We start from the raw sequence: 27,667 nt of genomic DNA on the forward strand, positions 1-27,667 counted from the left end.
CGCGGCGGCCGCGGGAGCAGAAGGGCTCTTCCCCCTGCGCTCGGCGCCTCCAACACGGGTTAATAATCCCACAGACAGGATTCGATCCTCCGAAGCTCTTGCCTGCACCAGTACGGCGAAGACCCTGCCGCAGGCGTGTAGCTTCCCCCTTAGGAACCACCTCAAACTCTCCCCTCGGCCCCGGGTTTGTAAATTGTAATTCTTCTGGAAACAGGTCTCGAAGTCACCAGTGCTGGGCCACATGCGGCGAGTGGGGATTGTGCGCCAGGTTCCCGGCAGGGAAGTCTATAAACGGATTGCTGAGGCTGAGGTAAAAAAAAAAAAAAAAAAAAATCGTTGAAAAACTGAGTTAATGATACTAATCAGTTTTTTGCTAGCTGTGAATGTGGGGACTCAAACCAGAGATCATTTTCAACCTTTCTTTTTTTTTGTTTGTTTTCATTGAAAATAATTGTGTTAATGCAGCATATGCTTTCTAATGCACCTCTGGGTGTTCTGTGTCTTCCCTCTGTATAAGGATATATGAAATGAAGGCAGAATCATTATAACACAGCAGTAAAAGATAAATAAGAGGCATAATAAGCCAGATTCAGGCATTTCTCACTCTGCTCTTGACCTTCCTTGTAACCATAAGCAAGGCACACAGTCCAGTTTGCTTCAGTTTTTCTCTGAGGAAAGGGAGATTTTTTTTTTTTCTCATTTTTAAAACAGCCTTGGATGAAAATTGTTATGCTGGTTCCAAGTAGTGTTTATTGTTTTACCTTTTTCTGCCGCCTTTCCCCCACTGTTTTTATCAATTATTTTGTTACTATTCTCTGTCCATTAGGTTGGAAAGAATTCTAACCATTTCCATTGTGGTTCTTTGAAGGTTCTCTTGGTACGCTCTTTGAATCAAGTAAAGAACAGGACCAGGTTTTCCAAGAAGAGTGAAAAGCTCGCCTTGGTTAAGGATTCAGACATTTCTGCTGACGCCAGGTAACCCCAATTCTATGTTCATGTCTATAGGTATGGAGTTGTGAGGTTGGCACACTGGGAGCTAGACACTCCTGAATTATTGGTCACAGCCCTAACAACGGATAGTAGACTGTCTCCTTGCTAGGAGTAAATTGAGTATAATGAGCTGCTGCCTGTTAAAGTGTGGATTAACAGGCTAATATTGCAACGGCATGCATATAGTATGGTATGCGTATAGTATATAGTTCTTCTTAAAATAAATTGTATGTCTCTTGTTCATATACCTAAAGAGAGATGTTTTTTGAACTATATTTTAGACAACGGTTTACATGATGATGCAGTAACAATTATGTGATGAGCAAGAAAAGAAATGAGTCTGCCCATCCTTTTCACCCTAACCATCCTGCTGAATAACAACACCCTTGTTCTCACTTCCCCCAAGGAGAAACACAGTGCCCCAGCTGATGGGAAAAGCAGTGGGCAGATAAAGGCTATTTCCACGCTTCTTGCTAGTTCTTACTTAACAGTTCATAGATTTTTGTACCTGTTAGAGATAGTATGTATGCCTTTGCAGTTTACACGTATTAAATCTAGCACTTATTGCTCTTATCCCATCATAGCGGATTGGAGGTTGTGATCAACCCAGGCTAGATAATTACTCAGTTCAGTTTGTCTCAGAAGAAGCAACACTGATTCTTTGAATCATATGCCTTGAAGTTAGAATAATGCTTCTTACATTTTGCCAATTAAATTGAATATTACACCCATTGCAAGTCCCTTCTCCTATGTATTTAGTACAAATCAAAGCTTGATTGTTCTTCTCTTTCAGAAAACCTGCCACATTTCAGATGGCTTGCAAAAGTCCAGATATAACCGCAGCTGAGGAAGTCAGGGGCCTACCTGATTTTATTGGTAAAATTTATTTCCCTTAATGTCAGAGATTTTAATTTGCGTTCTTAGGAGCCACCATACTTATAATGGTTTTAGCTGGACAAGATAGGAAATCAAGCTCAGAAATGACATGACACATATGTGATGATTTGTAGGTAATTTTTAAGATGAAGAATCTACTGATAATCGGAAAAATGGCTGTAAAACTGTTGATAGGTCACAGTTTGTGTTTAGATGGTACATTCTAGTTACAATTAGGCAGATCTCATTCTTGGAAGCTGCAGTTTTTTGCATCATACCTGAACTTCGTTCCTAGCTTTCATGCTTTTATCCTTCTGAAAATCACAGATTAATCAAATCAAAGGAAATTTTAAAACGTGCTTGCTATTTTTAACCTGCATTTGCATAGATTTCCCTTCTTGTGGAAAGCAGTCACGCACTGTAATAGCTGCACAAACTACAGAGGTCAGAGTGTGGGTTTAGTGATTCACTGTGCATGCACTATGTATTCTGCAGCAACAGCCCCACACTACATCATCCTCTTTTCTTTCTCGGCAGTTCCTGAGGAAAGGAGTAGCAGTATCTTGAAACATCTGTCAGAACGCCAGCAAGGCCGTCACAATGAAGCCGTGACCTCACTGCATAATGAGCTTGCCTGCATTGCCAGGGTAGGGCTGGATGTTGTGCTCCAGATAGTCTAGAGTACTAAACTGAGGTCAGGGCCTAATATTCAGAAGTTCAGACCGACTTCCTTACCTTTTCAGGAGATGGAATCCTTTATTTTGGAGCCTGGACGCTTACTTCATAAAAAACTGGTGGATTCTGACAGAGAAATTGAACTTCTGTTTAAAGATACTGAGTTGGATGCTGCTCTGGAAGGTTTCTCGATTGAAGTAAGGCAACTCATGTCCTTGTCTCATCTTTGGTTATTTGTACCTGGTCTGCACAGCATTGCTGCTTATGTCTTGCTGTGGTTTTAAGATATAAATGCTTTTTTTTTTTTTCTGCTTTCAAATTATTTTTTTTTTTTACATTTACTTTTCAATGAGATTGAGAGTAAATCCATCTTGCAGGGTTTGGAAGAACTGTGGAATACCATCCGTCAGGAATGCTTGACCAGAAGGAAGTGGATAAGAGAAATGAATGAATCCCTCCTGAAGGTTGAAAAGAGTAGAGCCAATAAAGTGAGCTGTGGTCTTAATAGCTGTTACTTAAGCATAAGATGATTATTTTCTCATAATTCTGGGTGCAGAGAGAGTAGCTTGTTTCCACAGGAGTGGAAGGTCATTGGACATCACAGTAAACGTTCAGATTAAAAAAAAAGGATTTGCATGAGGAAATCCTTGCTGCTTTGTCCTTGTAGGCAAAAAAATATCTGTCTGTTATACCAGGGTCAGTTTGTCCTCTCTTTGTAACATAGACATGATGAATAGGTCCAACTGTATCACCAGTAACTTTTCTGTTGGAGTAGTTATGAAAAATACCAGAGATGACCACATCTGCTAAAATTTCTTGTCTGCTTAAAACAACCACTGACGGATTCATTACAGATAGCTGACAGACAATTGGTTTGATTTTTAAATTCAGATTGCAGGCTGTCTGCAGAGCGCTGTTATCACAGATAATAAAATCAGTTAAGTCGTAACAAAATGGAACGTTTTAGTTACTATTTTTATGAATGGTTACAAAAATCAGTATTTAAGATAGGTGTGTTAAGATTCACTTCTCAGTCTGTCTTGAATTTATTTCAAGGGAAAAAAACTGCCTTGTTCATATCAGTGCTTGACCTAAGAAACTGACATTTGAGCTATACAGATTTTTAAAAATTTTTTCTTTTATTGCACAGATAACAGATGTATTGAGGAAGTATACTCTGACACTGGAGGAGATTGGTGCTTTCTCATCAGCTGATGTTCACAAGTTCATGGATGATAAGGCCATGGTAAATCTTTCATATTGAGAGTCTCTTTTTACCTGTGAGAAAATATTAACTGAATATTCCCAGAATGTCTTTTTTTCCAACTGAAATTCATTATTTCTACCTGCAATACACAAGAGATTTCTATTTCGTGTGCTATTCTTCTGTATTCCTTTTCCCTCATTTTACACAGAACAAGTAATTTATGGAGTTTTTTTGCATGTTATATGCTGCTTTTATTCCTGTTTTTATTTTTTAATATGCAGATGATTAACAGAGACCTGCTATCTAATCGGAGGGAAATTGCCAAGCTGTTCTTAAACCTAATGAAGTCAGACATGATGAAAGAATTATCTCATCGATTGAAATGGGAAGACAGAGTCAAGGACTGGAAGGTCATCCGAAGGAACTATGTAGTTCACAGTTTCAGGTCAGAAATATTACAATTTCGGACTCTGAATAACACAAAGTGACTGCTGTTCACTTGTGTTTTCTATAAGTAGTATTTGATCATTTTTCCATTATAAAACTAAAAAGCTTATTTTTTAACCTGGTATGTATAAGTCATCCTTTGTATTTGTGTTTCAAACATGAAATTTTCCCAAACAGCTATTTACTTCAACGTGTTCTTCCATCCTACAGGGAATTTATGGCAAATGAAGAAGTACAGAATCCCCCAGCTGTTAAAAAAGAAATGGAAAATATGATCACACATCAGATTTTACTTAGCCAAAGGAGACTGGAGCTTCTGCAGCACCTTGGGTATGACAAAAGAGAGAACAGAAACAAGGGAAAACAGGATTCTTGCTAGACTTAATGAGGGAGTTGGCTACAAAATGCACCACTTTGCTCCTTTTCAGTGTGTGACTGTACACTGCAGCAGTAAGGCAGAGCCTAAACTTCTTTAGTAAAGCTTTTTTTAATGGAAAAAATATATTCTTGGTTTTCACTGCACTAGTTACGCTCAATAGGGGTGATCAAAGGCTCGAAATGCAGAAACACAGAAGTAAATCTTGTATTTGAAATGTAGTTGAAAGGGGCAGACAAAAGGATGGGTAGAGAGATAAAACCTGGTGATCTTGTCAAGGCATTATTTGTGTGTGTGAGTTTAATTTGTATAACAAATTAAGAAAGGAGTCTTGATAGAGATCTAGCGCTGCTAGATATCCTAACAAGATGATGATGATTTGAGTGCAATGCATTACAGTATTTACAGTTTTGCTTTTACAGTGCATGTAGCAACAAGATAGATCACAGTTAGTTCCTTGTCAGTAAACAGTGGCCTTGAAAACCAGCAGCCATCTTGTTTTATTTTCATTGCTGATATGGCTGTAAATAAAATAAAGCACAGTAGTATGGTTACTCTGATTCATAATTTTATCCTTTAAGAACTGACTGGATTATACTTGAAGATATCTGACTTTTTTTCCCTGTTTCGATAGCAATTTGTTGCCTCCAACGCACACAGAAGCTGATGTGGGTGAATGGTACAAATCTTTGGAGAACGTGAACAAAAGTATGGGTAAGTTGAGAAATCATGAAAGCAGTCTGGAATACAAACAATTCTTCCTTTTTTCCAGGCAGTAATGAATCAGACAGTTGCTTTGAAAGTATATGTTTGCCACATTCTTTGTTCCATCGGTTTCCATGTCCCTTCTAAGCTGCTCAGAGCTGGCAACACGACTGAAACAAGCTGGCTACTGCCCTGCCTGCCCTTTGGCAGCAGAAGCGTTTTTGCATGATGAGATCCAGCAGGAACTGACTTGGTTAGAATTAATTTGGGGAAATCAGAAGGTTAATTTTAATGCAGATCAGTTCTCAGTCATCAGAAATACTCCTTTTTACCTCTCGGAGAATGAGAGGGGAAGAATGTGAGATGCTTCCTGTCTCCAAGGCCCGTCATGTGTCTTCCCTCCGTGTGTCTGCCTTCTCTTTCTCCAGAGCTCATCCTGTTTGTAGCCTGTATAGTAGCAAAGAAATTGATTGCAATTGTAAATAACTCACTACTTTGAAACATAATGATAAAAAGATTTATATTAAAACATCACGTTTTATTGGTTGATAGTGTCATACAAGTGTGAAGACACTACTGGGGTATATTACTTGTGCTGGGACTCAGCACAGGTCCTCTGCATGTTTCCATTTCACACTCCACTGTGAAATACAGAAATCTTTACAATGGCTTGTTCTTCCATATCCTTCAGATAACCACCATGTGCAGTCTGTGACAAAAATACGCCTCCAGTATGAGATGGTTCAGCAAAAATGTTTGGCAGAATTGCAGCTATGCAAGGTTAGTATCACAGCTTTGCAGAGTCTTGGAAGGATTGTTGGTAACGGTATAAAATGTGTTGTTTGAGGTTTGAGGATCCACCGTAGATGGAGATAAGTGAAATGACTTTTTAACCTCTGTCTTACTCTGTTAGAAAACTTGCTGTCCGTTTTGTTTCACAGTAGCATGTGGTATTCGTGCTAGTAACAAATGCCAGTAATGAAAGGAGTACTGTCCTGCATTTAGATAGAGGATTCAGGGTCAGAACCCTCAGCCTTTGTGCTGAGTCTGCTGTATTTTGGGAAAGAAATTCCACCTCTTTGCTTCGGTTTCTCCCTTTGTGTCCGAATAGAATTGTCCTGCTTACTACCAGAATGCGAGGTCTGAGAGGTTGAATCTTTCTCTACGCATTCACAAGAAAAGAAGAAACTGTTTGATGTTATATTATGTTCATGTCAGTAACTTAGCATGCTTTTCATTTAGAATAACCTGTCGAATCTGAAACTTTGCACAAAAGAAGAGGCTGAAGAAATTGTGAATTCTGAGTTACTGCCTTTGACTGAGAAACTACAAAATCAGTTTGAAGAAGAACTGGAACACATGGACGTATGTTTCTGACATCCATTTTTATTACTCTCTGGGAGTAGTCTGTTCTTCCTGCGCTGCTGCCTGAAATGCCATATGCATCTTAGGCTATTGATGTCGTCTTAGAAAGAGGTCCACAGTGGGACTGAACACCTGACCCACAAATACAAAATGTGGGTCAAGTGCCTCACGGAGAACAGTTCATAATTGTTTGGTTTATATTTGTATTGAGCTGTCAGGGATGAATTAGGTATAGCTCATCCGGCCTGGAGGGAGAGGAATAGATTTAAATGATCTCCCAAATTTCTTTCAATCCTATCTCTTACAATTCTGTACATGAAAATGGCTGGGCAGTTGTTCCTGAAATGAGAGATGGCCAGAGACTTCAGGGCATATGCAGGATTTAGTGCTTTGCAGAATTAGAGAATAAATGGAGTTTTGATAGCTCAGCCTCTAGAACAAAAATGTGCATTCTTATCCAGTTTACTTGGACTACTTTTTCCTCTCCAAGTAGAAGAGGCCATGTTGAACATGGATAGTGTCCTTCTAGACAGCCTTTTAGCATGGCATAGATCCCCTTACTCATTTATTTCACCTTCCAGCAAACAGTTTAATAGTAACTTTCACTTACATATATATCTTTAGAGAGACTTCAAGGAGCTGGCTAACCAGAATGAGCAGAGCTGTAGAGACTTGTACAGCTATTTTCAGGAGGCCATGGGTCTCTGGGGTGTCCATCAAGAGAAACTGAGCCAGCAGGAAGGTAACCTTCAGAAGAAGTTAAATGAATGCAGACAGAAGCAGGATAACATAATACAGGTATAAACCTAAAAATAAGGATGTGGTATGATGTAAAGAAAGGACTTCCTCATGCAGAGAACCCTCTGGAATTCAGAATAGCTGGTATAAAATTTAAAATGTAATCTTTGACGCTTATACTGGAATTTCTACAGGGCAGTTTCATTCTGTCAGGTACATAGTTTGCTAACAGCTTGATTCACACTGAATGAGTGTTTGTATCTTATTTGTGATATGACAATGGTGATAAAGGTTATATTTTCTGTATTAAGTGGCTGCAAGTTTCTGTTGCTCATAAGATCTTGTGCAGGCATATACAGAGACTTGTTTGTATATCACATTCTCATATTATGGGTATATCATGCAACTTGGGGTGGCAACGTCAAAGATGTTCATTATCTATGAAAGATCTTCATAATAGATGAATTTTGGTAAGGTAGTTTCCCTCCTTGGTGTAGAATATAATTAAATTATTTGAATCCTAAATAGTTATGTGGCATCTTAGTAATTACTAAATCATTTTTAATGTGTTGGTTTTTTTTTTATGTGGCCTTAGAGGATGGACGCTAATCTGGATATAATTTTGAAAAAAATGAAAACAGCGAGCTCTGAGGAGAATCTGAAGGCTTATTTGGAGAGTGCCCTTTCTTCTTTAGATGACATTAGAGCTAGGTATGAATTTTGTAGCACAAACTTAACAAGTAAAGCATGTTTGAATGTTGGTTGTACTACTTATGTCTTGTTTATGCTGAAGCGTGAAGGAAAAACACTGCTTGCTACTTCACCTAAGAATGTAAAAGAAAATACTTTCCATATTGAACAAGGTTAAGGCAAATAATACCCATAGTAGTAGTTCAGACACTTGAATCACTAGGATCAGAAAGTAGATCCGTGCTATCTCCTGTGCTCTGGGCTCACCTATTTGATCTCTTTCAAAGTCACAAGGACTAGAAGTTACTAAAAACTTTCAGATAGGCAGAGTATATATTTTGGTAATCTTTCTGTTGCTTTTCTCATGATCAGGTATTTGCATCTTTAAAAATCACCTCAAAATTGGCACATACCAAGGTTGGAGGATTAAATACCCAGAGAGGAAGCAGTTGTATTTTCACACCTGGATGGTCTTTTCTGTCAGATTGGAGACATATTAGAAGAGTGATGTGGACCTGAGAGGCAGATAGACACACATGCACAAACCTCACACTCTAATTATGTTTAGAACCAACATGAATTCCATATTTGTGTAATTTGTGTTGGTTCAGTACTCTTTATATTCATTAGGACAATTTTAAATTACCCAAAAGTAATGTACCTTTTTAGGTGAGTGGAGAATACAGTGAGAGGTTGCAGAGATGGGATGTAATCTGTCTGAACATTTGAATGCTTACAGAAATTCCTCATAATGTGTATAGGAGACAAAGCAAATGTAAATGAAAACAGGTGTGAACATTGATTTTTCCTGAATCAAGACTCAGCTTGAACCATTAGTTTTCATTTCCAAGTAAAATGAAAATGAAACAGAAAAGCGTCAGTCACAGCTGAGCATGGTACAGAATTAACATGAAAGACAGTAATTTGACCTCTCACTTGTAGTATTGCTCATGTAAGCACAGGTCTTGGATAATTTCCCATCCAAAACGGAAGATCTAAAATACTTTATTCTGAATAGTGCTTAACTTGTACGTATTTATATATTTGTAATGAACTGATCTCTACTAATAAGCCAGGATGTGACTGTATTCAGGCTAAACAGATGTAGTACAATGTTTAGCCTAAAGGTTTGATGAGGTTGGTTGAAAAGTTAAATTTGGATTTAAACACATTGCAGTCATATTTCATTTTATTTCTAAACATACTTGAGTCTCTTAAACGGTGGCCTTAAACTTGACAGGTACGGGACATTCAGCCAAGTTCTAATGGATGAAGTAACACCATACCCAGAAGCTGTTCTGCAGGAATTGATTTCCTATAGTACTTCCATCAGCCAGTATTTTAATGTAAAGGAAATCTTCAGACAGGTATAAAGAACACAAACTACTTCTGCTTTAAAATCTTACTGGTGTATTCATTTTTCACTTTTGGGAAAATTTACATTAGCTGAGCATGCAGAACAAGGGGGAAGCTTTACACAGATAAGTGAGCAATAGAGTAAATTTGAAGGTGGAGGGAGTCTTGCTCAAAATAATGCTGAATAGGAAGTCTATTTGCTGAGGTAAGTCTAAAGTCCTGAAAGCAGATTAGATTTAGTTTTTACACAAAACACACAAGAGTCTTTACTGTTTTCATTTATTTCTGGACTATTAGGGCTTTAGATCATTTTATGGGCAAAGGGAGTGTATGAAACTGTCTATAACCATTCCTTTTGCACTACTTTTATCCTCGTAGAAACCTTTTGTATAGGATTTTTTTTTTAAATCTCTTTCTTTCATTGTAGTATTCTTAGCCCATGGTGAATGATTTAAGCTGTATTTGTACTGAAGTACTGTTTTTTTCAGGTCTTTAGTTACCTGAATTTAGTCCCATAACAAATACCTTTTAAAACATTGATGAGTCTGCCGGTTGAGACTTGCAAGCTTATTCTCTGTATGAATGTTGTCCAAACTGAGAATGAGAACATTATTCTTAATATCCTTAGGATTCCTCAATTAGCTTGTGCACTGTGGATTCTGTACTTGTATCTTAAAAGGTAACACATGATGATTTCCATCTGTTTCCCAGGATGTATTCAACAGCAGCAAGGCAGAAAGCTCCGAAAATGACAATGAGACTTTTTCCACTTCTAGTGGAAATTCTTACACAGTTTTTGAAGAGACAGACACTGGCATTCCAAAGACTTATTTTACCAAATATGAAAGTAAAGAATCACTGCCAGTGTACCTGAAGGATGCACTCATCAGTGAAACCATGTTTGTAGATCTGAAGAAAAGGTTAGTAGAAAACAGTTTATCTTCTTTCTTTCCCTTTAGGTAATAGACAAATTTCAGCTGTTTGGAAGAAACATTAGACTAAAGATGCATAAAAGTATCTAATTATTTTGATGTTATTCCACTTTTTAAATAGATAAAAATAAGAGAAAATTTTTATATTGCTTTTTATCCTTGGCTCTCAAAGTACCACACAAGCATTCACCTCTTACAGAACATCCATGTTTCACAGAAAATTGTTTACTGAGAATACATATTACAGAAAGGCAAGTAATTTGCCCAAATTCCCTGCCGAGCCATGAAGGTAACATGCCTGGTACTCAGTAGGCAGCCAGCTTAGAAACTCTGCCAGTATGGTGCAAGTGGTAATGAAACTGTACCTTCCTAGAATCAGAAGTTAAATTCCTAGAATTGATATATTGAATACATTCTTGTTTATTACTTATTGTTCCTCACTGGAATATTTCTTTTTCCAATCATAGGGTTCGCCTTTGCTTTTTTGAACACTTGGAGAAGTGGTTTGCAGAGTCCGTGTCCAGATCACATGTCCTTGTGGCTGACAAGAAAGAGGAGCTAAATTCGGAACTGCAGATGCGTCTTCACTCACATCAACAGAGGCGTGAGAATATTGAGACAAATATCTGCAATGCTAGAGCTGGTACTGACTTCTTTTACTCTAAACATTACATATTTTCATTTAGAGATGATCATAAGTGGCCCAAAATCTCTTTCAGCGTCAGTTGACTCAGTAGTAGATGGCAGTAGGAAGCAGTTGAGTGTCTACTAATTCCTAGTATAATATGTTACTCATCTATTTTAATAAAGATGTTTTTTTTCTATAGCTCTTACTGGTTTGTGCTATGTTATGTTTGGAAAATTCCCAGCAGTGCCTCGATCAGTGACTTGATTGTAAAAGATGTAGAATATTCCGTTTGTCTTGTCAATATTTGTGAATCCTCATTCTCCTTGAAATTATTTAACAAGAGTTTGCAATGTACAAAAAGTATTTTTAAAATTGTGGCAGAAAAAGAATTAGCAAGTGTTGGGAGAGATGAGATGCCAGGGATTGGCTTCTGAATACAGGAGAGGAAAGATTTAGCTGTATGGAATATGACTGAGAGGCAACAGATTGGCCACTAATCAGAACTCTTTTTTTGTATAAGAAGTATTCTTTTCTGGTGGAAAAAAACTACTTAAGACAGGTTTGTTGGTCTTTAACATACAAAGTAAAAAATTCTCTTTTGGGAGAGCAAGCAAATAATTTTTCAATTCCACTTTTTCCTGCAAAGAGGACAGGTGCCTTTTCTGGCAGTTTTCTTGAGGTTGATCAGCATGTTCTTGATTTATCCAATTATCATTCCAGAAGGGAGACCCAAAAAAGTTTTTGGTTTTGTTTTTCACAAAAATAGGGAGAAGCCTATTTCCCATGAAGAATAAAAAATCCTTTATCTTTGCCACAAGACTGAGAACAGAGAGATAATGTCAGCAGTGACTGAAAAATAAAGGGAAAAGAGGGCTTAGAGCAAACAAAAGATATTTGTGATTTGGATTAGGAGCTGCCAGGGATATAGATGTCAAACACAGGAGTGTCCTGGTTCAGCTAGGATAGGGTTAAGTTTCCCCAGCAGAGAGGGGGAAGGGATCTCCAGCCGGGTTATTCATACCATGCTGATGTCAGGTCCAGCGCGAGAACTTGTTTCCTTTGTGGCTTTGGTGGCGGGGAGCACGCGAGCGAGCTGTCTGTAACCGCTGCAGTATCTCTCTGTATATCTTTTGTCTTGTTTATTGTTATTGCTGTTTATTGTTGTTATCATTGCTACTGTTATTGTTCAGATTGCTTATTACACTGTTGTATTAAATTTCTTCTTATTTTAAGCCGGGGTTTGTGCCCTACTTGTGTCCGAGGGTGGGGGAGGGACAACGGCAACATGGTCTCCGGTCCTGGCAGGGCTTAAACCAACACAAGGAGAAAAGTCAAAGAAAAAGAATCAGATGTATTTTATTTGTATGTTTTAGCCACTCCAAGATGTGGCTCAGTTTATTTTATTGCTGCTTCTGACAAGAGGTTGGCTGCTGGTTGTGCTGGTCATTATTGTCATTTACCGTGGACTATCTTGTAAAATTTCTTTTCTTATCAGCGGAACTGGTGCATCACAAAGAGTGCCTGGAGCACCACTGTGCAGGGGTGGTGGAAGCTCTGGAAAAGGAGAAAGCTGAATTTCTCAAATTCTGTGATCAGCAAGATAAGCTAATGAAAAACTTACATTCACAAATCTATGAGATGGAGTCTGTCTACCTCAATACTGCTCGGACTGAGAAGTAAGTGTGCCACAGGTATTGCTGGCTGTGACGTCCCATAGTTGAATACTCCCGATTGCCGAGACGTTTGTGGTTTGCATTCTGAATCTACGTTCCTTTTTAATGCTGACTTGTTTTGTGAAAACAAAGTTTTGTGAAACTTTAAAGAGATGTAAAGAATTTTTGTTTCCTTTATCTTTCCCTGAAGAAATTAAAATCAGTACTGAATGGATGACAAGTTTTCATCTGAAAATTCAGATGAAAAATTCATTCTGAATCTACGTTCCTTTTTAATGCTGACTTGTTTTGTGAAAACAAAGTTTTGTGAAACTTTAAAGAGATGTAAAGAATTTTTGTTTCCTTTATCTTTCCCTGAAGAAATTAAAATCAGTACTGAATGGATGACAAGTTTTCATCTCTTTTCAAACTGCTGGCAGCCTTAAAGTAGAATAGATGTTTGCTGTGTTGAGGTTCCATCCAGTTCCCTGAACCTGCATGGTAACAGCAATTGACGGGTTTTGAAGGACATTCTTCTGTAGCATCAGCTGTTTGCTGATATCTTCTGAATGCTCATCAAAACAGTCACAGTCCAGCGAGTTGCTTTCAGAATACTAAACCTCTCTTGAGTTCTCAGATGTGTCCTTACAGCCAGCAGTCTCTGAATCGTGCTTCTCTTTCTACATGTTTTCCCTGTCTTCTGTTATTTGCTGTTAGGTTATCTTCACTGAGCAACAGCATGCAGACAGAGCTACAGAACTCTCTGGAAGTGTTCCAGGCTGCCCTGAGGAGTTACAGGAAGGATTTGGAGGACTCTTTAGGAAAATTAAAGGATTCAAATGCGGAATTTCTCAAAGCTTGCAGGTATAGAAGTTTTATTGGAGTGTTGTTTATAAATAGTTACCTATTTCTGGGCATCAGTGTTCGCTGCATAGGCAGAACAGTAAAATTGAAGTTTATTTTGTTATTCGTCTAGTTTGCTATTTAAAAAAAACCCCAATTTATTTTGTCAAGACACAATTATTATACTGTTTTCATCACATCTGTGTTGATATCTGTGTTTTAGTCTTTGAGAAAAGGAAGACTCGTAATCAATTGCTTTTACTTTGGTGGTTGCTTTCAGATTATCTTTGGAGGGAGGTAACTTTTCTGCTGAGGAGCTAAAGTCTGTCAGCAAGCGTCTTCAGAAGGAAAGCAAGCGTATTGACGCTTTTGAAAGTTTAATCATGGCAGATGTGGAAAAAGTGGAATCGAGCTACGTGGAAAAGGTGTGTGGCGTTTCCTTTCTTCAAATTATGTATTATATTCGCATATTTGATGTGATTTATAACCATCCTGCTCCCAGATTGGGACTGTAAGACTCTTCTGTGTGGCAGATGGAATTAATTGCATGATGGAAAAAATAAGTAGAAACGGTGAGCTCTATTATTTAAGTTTTAAAAAGTGAAGATTAATTTGCTCTGTCTCTTGTTTCTGGCATTTTTAAAGGCTACTAAACTTATCAACCAGACTGAAACAAAGTTCCGTTACATCTTTATGAATCGAGAATTTATGGAGAAGATCCAACGACTTCTGGTAAATCTGCGAGTTCAGATCAAATCAGAGGTACATGCAGAAACATCAGAACTTTGTTGAAACGAATTATAATAATTTCTCCTTTATTCCATTGAAGAAATTTTGGGCTGAATTCAGAGTGGACAAACATTAAGGGACTTTTTGTATTAATTCCAAACCTGTTTTCTGTCATTATAAGCTTAAAACAATGCCTTTACTGCTGCTGCAGCTGTTCTGAAACACTGTAATCTTGCAGCAAGTTGGGTATGTGCACCTGAAGAGACCATTTTTTTTGGGTGTTGCGGTGAAGGACGTGAAATGTTGCTTTTGTGAATTACTGCTTTCAGCCTCTCCTCTGAATACCAGTGATGGAGTGCTTTTACCAGCAAGTCTAGTGGTTTCAAAGTGGAGCCTCTGAAAATCTCTTGAACGAGATTTCACTTCACCCTTATCTGCTTCTGCTTTAGGTAGCAAATTCCAATTTGCAAGCAAAAACACTGAAGTCTTCTCTGGAGAAGCTCCGTCAGAAGAGAGACGCTTATGCTAATCCTAGTGCAGATAAAGAAGTAAGTTCTAATCAGCAGAAAATGATACCTAATTTGATTCACTGCGCATGTTTGTCTAATGTATAAAGTAATATTTTTGAGGCAGACTTATGTGTATACACATTTGGGGGGGTGTGGGGTGTGGACAGAGGTACTTGACTGCAGAATTTTTGCTCGGGAAGGTCCTGTACCTGTTTCCCTGTTTGCCCATAAAAACCTCAGCCTCTCTACAATCTCTTTGCTCCCATGTACGTGCCATTGAAATGGTGACAGGACATAATCAAATGATGTTGTACGCAACAGTCAGCACATCTGAAAAGTCTGGAAGAGCTAGTTTAGTAAGTACCATCTGTGTTGTCATATCTTTCAGGCTTTGACCTCTGAAGAACTGCATGATTTTGTCAAAGTCGTGCTGAAAGAACTGAAGAAGAGGAGCCAGTACCTTGACTGTGTGCTGGTAAAAGCAGTGAAGCCTCATGATAAGGTAAAAGAGCATTGAAGTTCTCTGTATTTTATTTAATATTGAGTGAATTTTTATGTGTGTATATGTTAAAGGTTTTTCAAAATCTGTGCTTTGAATTTTCAAATGAAGAAAGATGCTGCATTATGCCAAGCTACCCAAGACTTTAGGTCAGCTTTTTTGAGAGGCTGAAAAATCAATCAATCACCACTGAGTTTATTAAATGTTAAAGATGCACAGTTTAGCGAGGGTTTATTTTTGAGATGTAGCACTAATCACAGACACATATTTCATGGGTTTCTTTAAATAATTAAATAATCAAATGTGTCCTGAAGAGATTTTTTTTTTTTTAATCAAGTTGTGTTTTGTTTTGGTTTTTTTAACTTCCTTGTCTGGAAAGTCTGTCTTTATTTTGATAATCTACAGTGGATCATTGTTTTAAGGGTACATACTTAAATACTGCTTATGATAATTATGAGAATCTACTCATAACTACTTCCGAGTGTCTCAGAGTTGTATAGCTGTAACAATATTACTGCTATAATTATAAAAATCTTTCAGCTTGTGAAGCAAAATAGTGCATGTTTGGAAGATCTGCTTTTAATAATCAGTCACTACATGTAATGCTTTCACTAAGTGCCTGTCACAGTCAACAGGGTTTCATTTTTCTTCCCATTTCAGGAGGGCCTTACCCCTCTTGAAAGGGATGTGAAGTTACAAGGTCCAATTGCTGCTGCCATTCGAAGAGAGCGTCTCAGAAATGAGAACAGAGTGACACTGATGGGGCTGGATCCTGTCAATGAGAACAGAGTGGCACTGATGGGGCTGGATCCTGTCAATGAGAACAGAGTGGCACTGATGGGGCTGGATCCTGTCAATGAGAACAGAGTGACACTGATGGGGCTGGATCCTGAAAAACATCCTTTGTTAAGTCCAAGCAGAATGGGAAAGTCTGCACTTGATGATTTAGCAATAGGTGTTATCAAAAGTTTACTTGAGTAAGTACTTGTTTGCCTAAAAGTATTTTTCTGTCACTGTCTTTCTATTTTCTTTGCTATCTATATCTCTTGTCTTCATGAGGCTCACGATAACGCTACAAGGGGCTTCACTACAGTATCTTTTAAATTGACATTCCAGAAACATATCAAGGTTTTCCTGTATTCATAGTTTGTAATTTACCTTTGTATATACAGAACAACTGAACATGTAGTTCATAGGTAATGCTACTACATACTTTCTGATCAGTCTAGCTTTAAAAATCAGTACAGCTGAGACTACTTTCTTTTAAAAGCACAATTTCTAATAGCCAGAAATACCCCATTGTGAGTGATAAGTGACATCTAGTTAACAGCGTCATGATAGATTTTAGGTATTAAATTTTTGTCTTCCGTAGTATTATTTTAATTAAAAGGTGATTACATGCTACATAGTTGAATGAACATACAAAGCGTGAAATGAACAGCACGACAAGTGTGTGATTTGCAAATACATATTTTAATGCACAGTTTTGCTTGTAGAAATTCTGAAATTCCAGTTAAACAATTAGTTACTCCCATGCAAGTACTTATATTTACACTGTCCGTTGTAAAAGTAATCCTGTCTGTTAACAGTTATCTCAGAAATGGAACTGAAATTAGCACAGGGTAGGGATAGAGAACTTAGATGATTTTCCATATAACATGTATTATTTTATAGTATAGAACAGAATATGGTAGGGTATTCAATAGCCACTTAGCTCTTTTTTTGTTTTAGCATTCAACCATCGGGAAAATCTTCAGGCCCAGAGGAGGCGAAAGATCGTTCACATCCACTAGAACCAGGTGTGCCAGCGTTTCTTTTAATATATTACATTCTTCTAAATTGTAGTGCCTAACTTATCCCTGAGCAGGTCTAGCATACTCCACGCCAGTGGCTTACATGCTAGCTCTGAGAGAGTTATGCAGCCCAACTTTTTTTCTTGGATATCTTTACTTTGCAATAAGGTGATCATTTTATAAAGAGTACCCATATTTGTGATAGCAAAAGAGAAAAGGGGTGGGAAAAAAATGAGAAGGGAAGTAATGAAAATCTGTAGGGGATCAGGGATCCTTCTCAGTGTATTATCATTCACTCAAAGATGAGTGAGAGACAACCCCAGCTGTTCCCTACCCATTTCCCTGTCTCTCTTCTCCAGAGCTTGACTCCTCCAGCCACATTCCCAAGTCCCCATCCCAGCCAGGACTATGAATGTAGCCCGTTCACTCTCCTTCTTACTCCCTGACTGAATGTGGTTTTAAATCTCCTCCCTTCTACTACGTATTTTCTAGAACATTCCCATTCCTCATGCCCCAGGGCACAGCCTTGATTTGGTGTTGCCACTGCTGGGTTTCTTCAGTTCTGGCCGCAAGAAATGATTGTTCCTGCAGTTGTCCCTTTAATGGTGTAAAGAAACATAGAAATGAGAACAGAAACTGTATAACCATCTAAAAAAAAAAAGACTTCAGTTGGCATTTACATGATGTTCTTCATCTTTCCTTGTTAATTATAAAGCAATGCTTCCTACATCAAAGAAAGATTCACACTTGAAGGTATCAAAGGCAGGCCCTGGGCATTCCACTACTGGCAGCAGTGCGGCCCAGCACACCAGGAAGTCACCACCTAAGGAAAAGATGACCAGGAAGTTGTCATCTAAGGAAAAGATGTCAACAAGAAGGTAAGACCCCTGGAAGGAGGAATTCCACTTACAGTGTTCCTACACAGAAATTTAACTAAGTTGTCCACTGCCTGTTCTCTGAAAAATTCTTAATGCTTATTTGTATTGGCCTTCTCTCCATCCATGCTTATTATTTGGGATCCCTTCCCTGGTTCTGTCCTCGTGATCAGCTTGGCAGTTTTTTTCAGATTTTGGATGGAAAACCACACTTCTCTTTCTCCTTCATCTGCTGTTGTTTTGTATGGTGAAGTTCTGAAATACAGACTAACCCCACTCTTAAATCAGTATGGCTTCATTTTCAGGTCTGGTGTCTGTAGTGTATGTCTTTAGCTTCATCCATAGATAGATGAAATGAGCTACTGTAATAGTGAAAACAACAGCAAGTTTTAAAGAGCTGTTGAGAAGAGAATCTTCAGAATTTTTTTCCATCAAAAAACTGTTTTCATATCATACTAATTTTAGAGTTACATTTTTCAGAGTCCATCATATGACTGACTAGCTCAAATAATCAGCCAGAGAAGGAAAATACTTGTGGAGTGTTTCAAATTAATTTTTTTTTTTCTCCCTAGGATAAAGCTTGTCCGCGAGAGATACCAGATATTTGGAGAGAAGCCTCCAGAAGCTGTGTAAGCCATATATATTTGCAGAAATAGAAGTTAATCTGCAAAATCCCCATATCTTATAATCATGAACTATAGAGTTCACATTTGAATTTTGACATGTTTAACCTGGATGTTTATGGGTCAGAGTGTTTACAGAACAGCTCCCTTTCACAGCATAATAATAGTGAATATAAAAGTTACCCATTTTATGCTGTGTATTGTCTGAAATGGGTGGCCTCATTGGCGCCCACTTCGTACATTAGCAAAAGAATGGACTGGAAAAATGGAAAATAGCCTATCTTTCAGTCATTTTCACCTCTAAGAAGATCAGTAAATTTTATACACTACATTCTTGTGCTCAGTATTACATTTACAGGAATAAATAAGGAAGAGACAGTTTAGGAGAAGATTTCTAAATGGTTCCATTCTCCTTCTCTAAGAAAATTATCATATGTTTTCTTGATATGTGCAGCTGTTTTACTATATAGAATTGAGATATTTCCTATGTGCCATGCAAAACTTTCAAAATTAATGCCTAAGAGGTTTAAGTGCTTGGGAATTTTGTCCTATATTGTGTTTCAAAATACTTCCAGTAAACAACTAGACCCACCTTCAAATGTTTTTGGTTTACCCTAAGCTCTTAAGGTAAGTTTTCAGCACGGGAAGTTGGCTAATTTGTCACAGTGAGGTGGGAGCCTTCTCCAGCAAGCATTTACAAAAGCTCAAAATCCTTGCTGCTTCTGAAGAACATCTGTACTAATGGGGGTGAAGCTTCTTAGGCATTCTGAGTATTTGTTTGTGTATGCTCTGAAAAACGTATTCAAATAAACCTGAAAATATTTGAAAAGTGGAAAATATTGGCAATGTGATCATTTTACAATGCGATTGTCCTTTTAATTATTTTTTAATTTGTTTGCTTTCAGGACATTTAAGGGGATTATTATGAATGTCCTCTGGACGGGCAATAACAGCTTGCTCTCCCTTGCTGAGGTAAGAAAACACAGGGTTCTTCAGTCACTTTTGCTTTCATAGGTCAACTCCTGTGTCAACTAAAAAATTTGGTTCTTCACAATGTTTGGATGGCCACCCAGAAATTTTCATTTCTTCACTAGTGCATCTATTTTTTAAATAATAACTGACATGGGTACTTTTAATCAGAGTTTTCTTCATGAATATTAACTAAGCATGTCAGAATCAGAGGAAGAAAACTGATTCCAGATCAGAGGGTGGTTGATAACCTTTACGTATCCCTCCTCCTGTTATATGCCTGCATGTGGCTTGTTTGAATGTGTTATCAACAACTTTTCTGTTTTATCTTTACCTGCCAAAGGAGTTCTACAAAGAAAGGAATCCTCAAATGGAAGTGCCAGAAGATCTGCCAAAGACATTTGAAGATTGTGCACAACAGTTCAAACAGACGCTGTTGTCATACCAAAACCAGACAGAAGATTACTACAATTCCTGTCTTAAAGGTAAATTCATTCAGTTAAGACTTTTAATTTCTTGTGTATGTAATTTTTCAGTCATGTAAACTGAAAATTGCAGTGATTTGTGTGACTTTCTTAATCCATCACACTCAGTGGAAAAATTCCAGTTGATTTTACTGGAAATTGGGTCAGTATTCTCTTTGATATATTATCAGTGGAAAAAGCATGGCAGAAGGGCCCTTGACTAAGTGGAAAGGCCTGTACAAGGTCACATTTTTTCGCAAGTGTATGTTTCTCAAAGCATTGGACCCTGAAAAAGGAATGGCAGGGACAGAATCTCTGTGAGAGAAAATTCCAGGTGGTTTGACCCTTGCCGTGTACATTCCACTCAGCCGAGTGGTTTTTATCCTTGCAACAAATGTCACATAAACACCTTCTCTTTTCCAAACAGAATTTCAAGATCAATTGAGTCTGTTTGAGAAGGAGCTCGCTTATGTCCCCCAACTGGCCACTGACAGACTTTTAAAAGAACACAAGCAGAAGCTCAGATATTCCATAAGTCAGATTCATCATCGCTTCAATAAACAACTGGAAGACTGGGAGAAAGTGAGGGTATGTATCATGGAGATATTGGAATGCTTCCAGTGCAATCAATGCTAGATGCATTAGAATGATAACATTTTATTAATCTCACTGTTTGCTTAATCACTCACTGCAGAGCTAGCCACAGAGTTCATTTCCATGTTTGCAGTTTGTGTAGTTCTACTGGAAGCTTTATCTTTCTAGTAATTCAGCCCCTGCTCTCCCTGCTTCCAGCACTGAACGGCCTCTTTATAATCCAATAGAGTTCTGCCTGTCATCTTCCGCTTAGAGTGTAAACTCTTTAAGGGCTGTGGCACTGTGGTATGGCTGTACAGCTCCTACAGTGTGGTGCACTCCTCTGTAGGTACTATGACTTACGGGTCATGAAATAACAGTATTTACTTTCTTTCAAAAAAGCAGTCTATTCTGTCCAGTAATGTCAGAACTGAAAACTGAATCATAATGGAGATTGTGCAGAAAATGTTACACGGTAGTATCTTGAGATTTTGTCCCTCTGAGTATTAAGTTAAACTCAGGAAATAAACACAAATATAAAGATCTAAAAAGATCTTGTTTACTACTTGCTAGGGGAGGTTATTATTTGTTGAAAACAAAACCCAAGGTGAGATCAGAGGCCCTGTTCTCTAGCAGATAGGCAATTTGGTGTATACTCCACTGCAAAGTTTATCTCTAGACAGCCAAGAAATACTAAATTGTCTTCGTCTTTCTGAATACTTTTGTATAAAATGTGTGGAGTTTACTTCTTCCTTGCTACGACTCAATTGCACATTCTCTGCTGAAAGCATTTCTTTCCTATATATTTATTCAAAGGTTGTGCACAAGGCTCAGTTACATTACTCTCTGGGACACCCCAAAAACCTGCTTAAACTGGAGAATTTGTGCTGTGAGGAAACAAAAAGACAAAAAGATCAAGTTGATGGCATTCACTTCAACACACAGGAGCTTCAGGTAATTGTAAAGGCATTGCTTCACATGAACTTAGAAGTTGCATTTGGAAAGGAGAGCACAGCTGGGATACAGTTTTTCCTCCCCATCAGAAGTAAACTGGAAAATTTTTTCAATTTTAGGCAATCTTGTTCATGGTATCTTTTAAGTTATGTATTGTCAGCATCAGATCGATATATACCGAAGCACATATGCACATGTACACGTGCATGGATTTGTTGTGGAGCTGACCCACCTTTTGTGTCAGTCATAGAACTCGCCGAGGAAGGGATGACTTAGAGCTTAAGGGTAGAATGATTGGATGTAAATCTAAATTGGGAGCAACAGTGACATCCTCTGGTTAGTTATATTATGCAGGCAACAGATACCTGGCAGAGTTCCTTCTGCGTGCGTTTTGTTAGTGCAAATAATCGGCGTTTTTCTGCACCGGAATAAGCAGAATTATACAGGAGAGCTTCAGGAATTAAAACACTTTGCCCGCTCCATCCCCTGGGGTTCCTGCAAGTCAGTTCCCCAGCATTAAAGCTGTTTGTTTACTTCCCTCAGGCCACTTAGTCAAAATTCTATGCTGTCTGTAGAGTATGTAGAGATTGAATTCCAGAGTAATACCTCCTTCTCCTCTTGGCTCTGCATACACACAGAGAAACACACATACCCTGTTTCAGAATAATGCCTGGCCAAAGCACTTCCACCCAAAGCACCCACATTTCAAAATGGCCTTTGCTTTAGGCAGAAGGATGCATTTACAGACAGCTGTTTTTATCAGGATTGGTTGCTTAACCCAGATAAACAGCTACTGGGCACCTATACAGAACTCCACATTTCTGTACTTTAGGTAGCAGGGTAGTGTTGAGAATACTGCAGAGAGGCACTTTTAGACCCTTTTATGTGCAATTTTGGAGCCTTATGTAGGTTACCTGCAGCTGCTGCAAAATGTCAAGGTTGGCTACTTGTGTAGTTCTTTTGGAGCTCAACTAAAACAAGAGGAGATCAAATTATCAGAGGAATTCCTCTCACTTGTGTCCCAACAGGACTGTGCGGCAGAGTGCGCTCGGAACTTTGTTTCTGCTCTGGCTGCACTCACTGAAAAACTGCTGCTGGATTTAGATGAAACTATCACTAGTGATGACATAGAAGCACCGAGTAAGTAAAGATGAGCTTGCTTGTTCAGGCCTCTGCTTCTGACTCAAAGACTGCAGCAGACTTTCCCTCGGAAGAGGAGACTTTTCTATGCTCTAGTACTTCCAATGGAAAGATTTGCACATTCAAGCAGGCAAAGCTGTTTCTTGAAAGTGCAGAGCATCTAGCTGCATGTAGTCACTGCAAACCAGTGGTACTACTGCCACTGAGTCTATCTCTTGTTATCTCCCAGAAACCAAATCACCAAAGAAGAAGCCATCTACTGTGCCTCCTCTAAGACAAGCTGGCCTTCCTCTATGTACATGTGATGTTGAACGTGGGAGCAGGTAATGACTGAAGACCCTGAACACTCTTCTATGTAATTCCTCTTCTCTGAACAGATGCCAGGCACTCTCCTCATAGTTTGTTGCTGCACTTGTTGAAACTGCTGAATACTGTGCTCATCATAATGATGCAATTTAACTAATTATGGGGCAGTTTGGATGGGTAATGATTTTGAAGAAAGAGTAGCAATGGATCCAAATAAAAGTGAATTACATGTCGCGTTGTAGAGCAATACAATTTCAGAACTATTGCTGTGCCACTTTGCTATCCAGGCTTGAAAAAAGGCTTGAAAATAGCCGGAGTGTATTTTCACTCAGAAGATATGAATTCTATTTACTGTGCAGAGAATCTGAAGCTTTGAAAGGAAAGGTGGCTGCACTAAGTTAGTTTTTCAGGTGAAGATTAAAAAAAAATAAAATTGATCTTTTGCACTTCAAGTAACATGAATTAGTATGATCCGCTCTCTTTTTGGACTTTCTCATGTGTTTTTTGGTTGGTTGATTTGTTCTTTTAAAGGACTTGGCCGGGAATACCCATGACTACTCTCCCAGGCAATCCAGATGATATTCTGTGCAAAGAAACGGCGTCAGTCACAACAGCAAAGACGACGCTGGGCCACATAGCAGCTGTAGAAGCGAGAGATGCTGCCTATAAGGTTGGTCTGTGGGAAAGGACTGTGAGCAGGGCTGCTACTGCTTGTGGGTTTTTTAGGAAGAAAATTACAGCTAGGCATAATTTTTAAATGTACGCAGCGTCTTCAGATCTTAAAGCCATATTAGCAGTGTAGAAATCCTCTCTCGTGTCTGCTTTGTTGCAATGTCAAAAGCAGACAGAGCTGGTTTCTCAGGGAGCCCTCTCCTCCAGATACATTCCAATGGGGAATTGTTTCAGCAGAGAAGTGTGGACAGTGTCAGAAACAGGACACTTGGTGCATTTCAGCAGCATCACAATTCGAAAAGGAGCTGCTGCCAGAATGCCATTTCAGTGCAGCTGGCTTTCACTCGCTCACCTTTCTTTCCAGAGCCTGCAGCTCTAGCCTTAGATCACAAAGGCAGATTTGTCCATAGAAGGTGAAGGGCTGTAAGATACTTAATACCTGTCTCACATCCTGAACTGTCACAGATCATGGTTTCCACCATAAAAATGATCACTCTGTCTTCACTAACTCTGCTAAAAGACTGAACACATTCCAGACAACTCTGAGACTGACTCACACTGCTGGTAGCTTGTGAAACAGTAGTGGTCAGCAATTAGGAGACTATTCTTATGTTAAATCATTAGGAAATACATGATCAGTGTTTATGCGTCTGTCCTGGAAAAAATTGTACTCCCAGTGAACTGAATTAATTTTTTTAAATAAATATATTTTTAATAGGGAAATGTAAAATACAGTCAACAATGGCAAATGCCATCAAAACTATAAATTTGCACATGTTATGTATGAAGCACCTGGTTATGGTACAGTTTTGAAGTGACCATAGTTTGTCAACAGGGTGTGATAGAGTAAATGCACACCACAGAAATATTTTCCTGAACATATGATGGCTTAAAAATATTTTATTTTCTATTTGGGAGCATGGACCCTTTAATAAAGGTGCCTTGAGGTTTCCATGGTAGTCTACAAGTTTCTGTTTAGGTGCAATACTGTTTTTGCAGCTTTGTAACAGTTCAGTTCATACTTGTGACTTAGGGAGTTTGGGCAAAAGCCAGAGTGCATTCTGTGTTTGAGATGCATGCTTTGCTCTCTGTTCTGTGGAGGAGGCAGCTCTTTAACCTTAGGAGCTAATGGAAGCGAGATGAAGATCTTGCATTTTTAGCAAAATCTAAATATTGCTGGTAATTTAGTTTCAGAAGTCTTTTAAACAGAACATGGGGGGGGGGGAAGGCAGTGACTAATTCATTGTTCGTATAGTTCTGTTGTCAAAAGCAGAAAATAAGTGGCCTGTACACAATTTTCTGACACAGTGGATCAGGACCTGGATTTAGGCAAAGTAAAATTACCTTTTATCACTATTTTGTCTTTTATTATTGTTTTGGTTGTTTATACAGGAATACACATGTCAACTTGAGCAGCAGTTTTCCCAGATGAGGCAAGAAAGCACAGCTCAGCTGCTGGCAGTTCAAGGCTGGGAAGAGTGGTGGAAACGATCAGTCTGGAAGATCAAGAGTCTCTATGAATGAAGTCAGCCAAATCTTGCTGACATCCTTCTGATCACCATTGATGTACACTCACAACTTTGTACTAGTGTCAGTGATTGTACAGATTTAGTCCAACAGAATTTTTAAATTTTTTACATTTTTGCTGCACTGAACAAGTGGCGAAAGGAGCTATTTTTTACTTCTTGGAATACAAAATCTGATGAATGTGCTGTAAATAAAATGTAGACTCTGTGCAGTGCTTCCTAGTCGGATCTCAGCCAGTGGAAAGCTAACTCCTTGTGGTGCTAGCTGCAATATGAGAATCTGGAAAGCTCGGAGCCCGAGCAGTGGATTTGCACTGAAATTCATGTTCAAGACTCTGGCATGGCTGAATGTTTGTGTCATGGCACAGCCTGAGGCTGTAATAGTCAAAGCAGTGTGTTTAATAATGGAGTCCAGCAAAGAAAATTTATCTTCAGCAGAGACAAAGCACTTCCCTCGGATATTCCTCTCTTCACATTCTGAACGACACTGAACTCAGAGCTTGCTGTCTCAGGTTTAAAATCTGAACTACAGGTTTAGAAGTCTGAAATAGTTGATCTGCAAAGAATATTTTCCATGGACTGGTCTGCGAGTGAGGTATTTATCTGCAGTCCAGAATGCTTTCCAAGGCAGAGCTTGAAGATAACGTTCTGCTTTGTTCTGGGAGGTCAAGCAAGTTCATTTCAGAGTAACACAGCTGCTTTCAACCATATCGCTTCCAAAAAGACTCTGAACAAGTTCAAGGAACCTGAGTAACTATTAAAAAGGCTTTAGCTATCGTTTGTGTGGTGGTTTGACTTTGGCTAAAATCCCAGGTACCCACCAAGTTGCTCTATCACTCCCCCCCTTCCCTTTGTTTTCTCAACAAGACAAAGAGGGGAAAGAAAATAAGATAGACCAACCCTTGTGGGTAAAATAAAAGCAGTTTTAGTATAAGCAGAGCGAACCAAAGGTCCACGTGCAGAAGCAAAAAAAGCAAACAGATTTATTCCCTACTTCCCATGGACAGGCGATGTGGGGCCTTCTCAGGATGAGGGCTCCCATACGCGGAGTGGTTGCCTCGGAGGACCAAGGGTGACCCCATCCCCTTCCCCCTTTCTCCCAGCTTTATGCTGAGCAGACGTCACAGGGTCTGGAATATCCCTTTGGTCGGTTCGGGTCAGCTGTCCTGGCTGTGTCCCCTCCCGAGATCTTGCCCACCCCGTCCCACTGGGGGAAATGTCGGAAGGAGCCTTGGTGCTGTGTAAGCACTGCTCAGCAGCAGCCACCACACCAGGGTGCTGCCAACACCCTGCAGCTCCAGCATAAACCACAGCACCGTGAGGGCTGCTATAGGGGAAAACCAATTCCAGCTCAGTTTGTTAGGAGATTCTGTCCTTAACTGCAACCACATCTATTTCATTTTTGTTTGCATTCATTGTGAATCCTAGAGTTTTAAATCCGTTGAGGACAAATACGGTAAATGTCAGTGAGATGGTTTTAGAGGCAGGGAGACATTCCAAACTCATCTAGCTCTGGCGTCGTTGCAGATTTGTAACTTGGAAAATGAAGCAAAGGGGCAATGCCTCAGCTGTGCTCCTAATGATGCAATATTTCAAAATATGTGTATTACTTTTCCTGAGGGATTAGATGTTTACTCTGTAAAGACACATGGAAGTATGCTATGCCTGTTACAATAGCTGAAACTGCACCAAAATAACCAGAAGGCCCAACTTTTTTTTTATTCTGTGTTAATTTTACTATTTAATTTGAGCATAATTTTTATTCTCCTTTATTTTATCTGTTCACTATCCTCTGTCCTTCCCCACCACCCCTATTCTGTGCTCCTAGACTCTGTATGCCGTGGTGGTAAGTGCATGAGGATGGCCAAGTGCAGGAGATGAGAATCCTCGGGAGACTCTCTGCGAAGTGCTGCTGACTTGGGTTTTCACTTATGCTTTGGGGGAAAATTCTGAGAGGATGTTTTTGAAATTGGGAAGTGTTATCAAGCTGGGAGGGGCTGCAAGCACCACAGAAAACAGAATTCAGTCAAGGCTTGATGTTTTAGAAAAATCCTGAAAAAGGAGTATCATTCTGTAAAGACAAATACAATGTTCTGTATGTCATAGACCTGGCTAGGGGAGGTTCTGCAGAAAAGATGTTTGAATTACGTTTGGCCACAGGCTGAATTTCATCACCAGTGCTGTGTTCTTGCAAAGTAGGTAAGTATCATATAGGAACATATGAACTGTCACAGCACTTTGGTTTTGTGAGGTAATCCTGCTATACTCAATATTGCTGAGGGCTCAGCAGAAGTATTTGGTTTGGTTTAGCAGGACCTTTCATGAGAATGGACTGATCACAGGGCTTGAAGTTAACAATTACAAGGAAGTTTGAAGGAGTTGTGATGGTTGACCTCACAGAATAGAAGAGGGAAGGAAACATCATAGCCTTCAGGTATGGAAAGGGAGTCTCCAGGTGGATGGTCACTGTCACAAAAAGGCACGGACCTGAAGTGCAGCGGGTGAGATCCTGGATGGAATGAGGAAGCCTCCTGATGAGAAGGGCAGTGAAGCGC

At 39.0% G+C, this 27,667-nt stretch overlaps 1 protein-coding gene across 2 annotated transcripts; it reads left to right on the forward strand.

Moving 5' to 3' along the window:
• Positions 1–25,883, forward strand: CCDC180 (coiled-coil domain containing 180). 2 transcript variants are annotated; one of them, XM_074923690.1, is made up of 35 exons: positions 1–310; positions 869–975; positions 1,784–1,866; positions 2,404–2,513; positions 2,610–2,738; positions 2,919–3,029; positions 3,692–3,787; positions 4,030–4,193; positions 4,406–4,525; positions 5,206–5,285; positions 5,968–6,056; positions 6,519–6,641; positions 7,266–7,439; positions 7,975–8,090; positions 9,310–9,436; positions 10,137–10,345; positions 10,825–11,000; positions 12,481–12,661; positions 13,355–13,501; positions 13,761–13,905; positions 14,126–14,242; positions 14,659–14,757; positions 15,107–15,220; positions 15,878–16,194; positions 16,949–17,016; positions 17,726–17,888; positions 18,458–18,514; positions 19,414–19,480; positions 19,821–19,962; positions 20,369–20,529; positions 21,331–21,468; positions 22,497–22,608; positions 22,838–22,931; positions 23,446–23,584; positions 24,979–25,883. In XM_074923690.1, the coding sequence occupies exons 1-35, from the start codon at positions 242–244 to the stop codon at positions 25,108–25,110; spliced, it is 4,476 nt and encodes a 1,491-aa protein (XP_074779791.1). In that variant the 5' UTR covers positions 1–241; the 3' UTR covers positions 25,111–25,883. The 2 variants fall into 2 exon arrangements, with proteins under 2 accessions (XP_074779791.1, XP_074779793.1); XM_074923692.1 differs by lacking the exon at positions 7,266–7,439.
• The last annotated feature ends 1,784 nt before the right edge of the window (positions 25,884–27,667 follow it).

This window comes from Athene noctua, chromosome 20 (assembly GCF_965140245.1).
Source record: "Athene noctua chromosome 20, bAthNoc1.hap1.1, whole genome shotgun sequence".
Lineage (NCBI taxonomy): Eukaryota > Metazoa > Chordata > Aves > Strigiformes > Strigidae > Athene > Athene noctua.

Excerpts from the sequence above, each read along its gene's own strand:
- CCDC180 (XM_074923690.1), top strand. The coding sequence starts at position 242 with ATGCGGCGAGTGGGGATTGTGCGCCAGGTTCCCGGCAGGGAAGTCTAT. Across the intron at positions 15,221-15,877 it reads CAGTGAAGCCTCATGATAAG|GAGGGCCTTACCCCTCTTGA; the intron begins GTAAAAGAGCAT and ends TTCCCATTTCAG. Across the intron at positions 22,932-23,445 it reads GATGTTGAACGTGGGAGCAG|GACTTGGCCGGGAATACCCA; the intron begins GTAATGACTGAA and ends GTTCTTTTAAAG.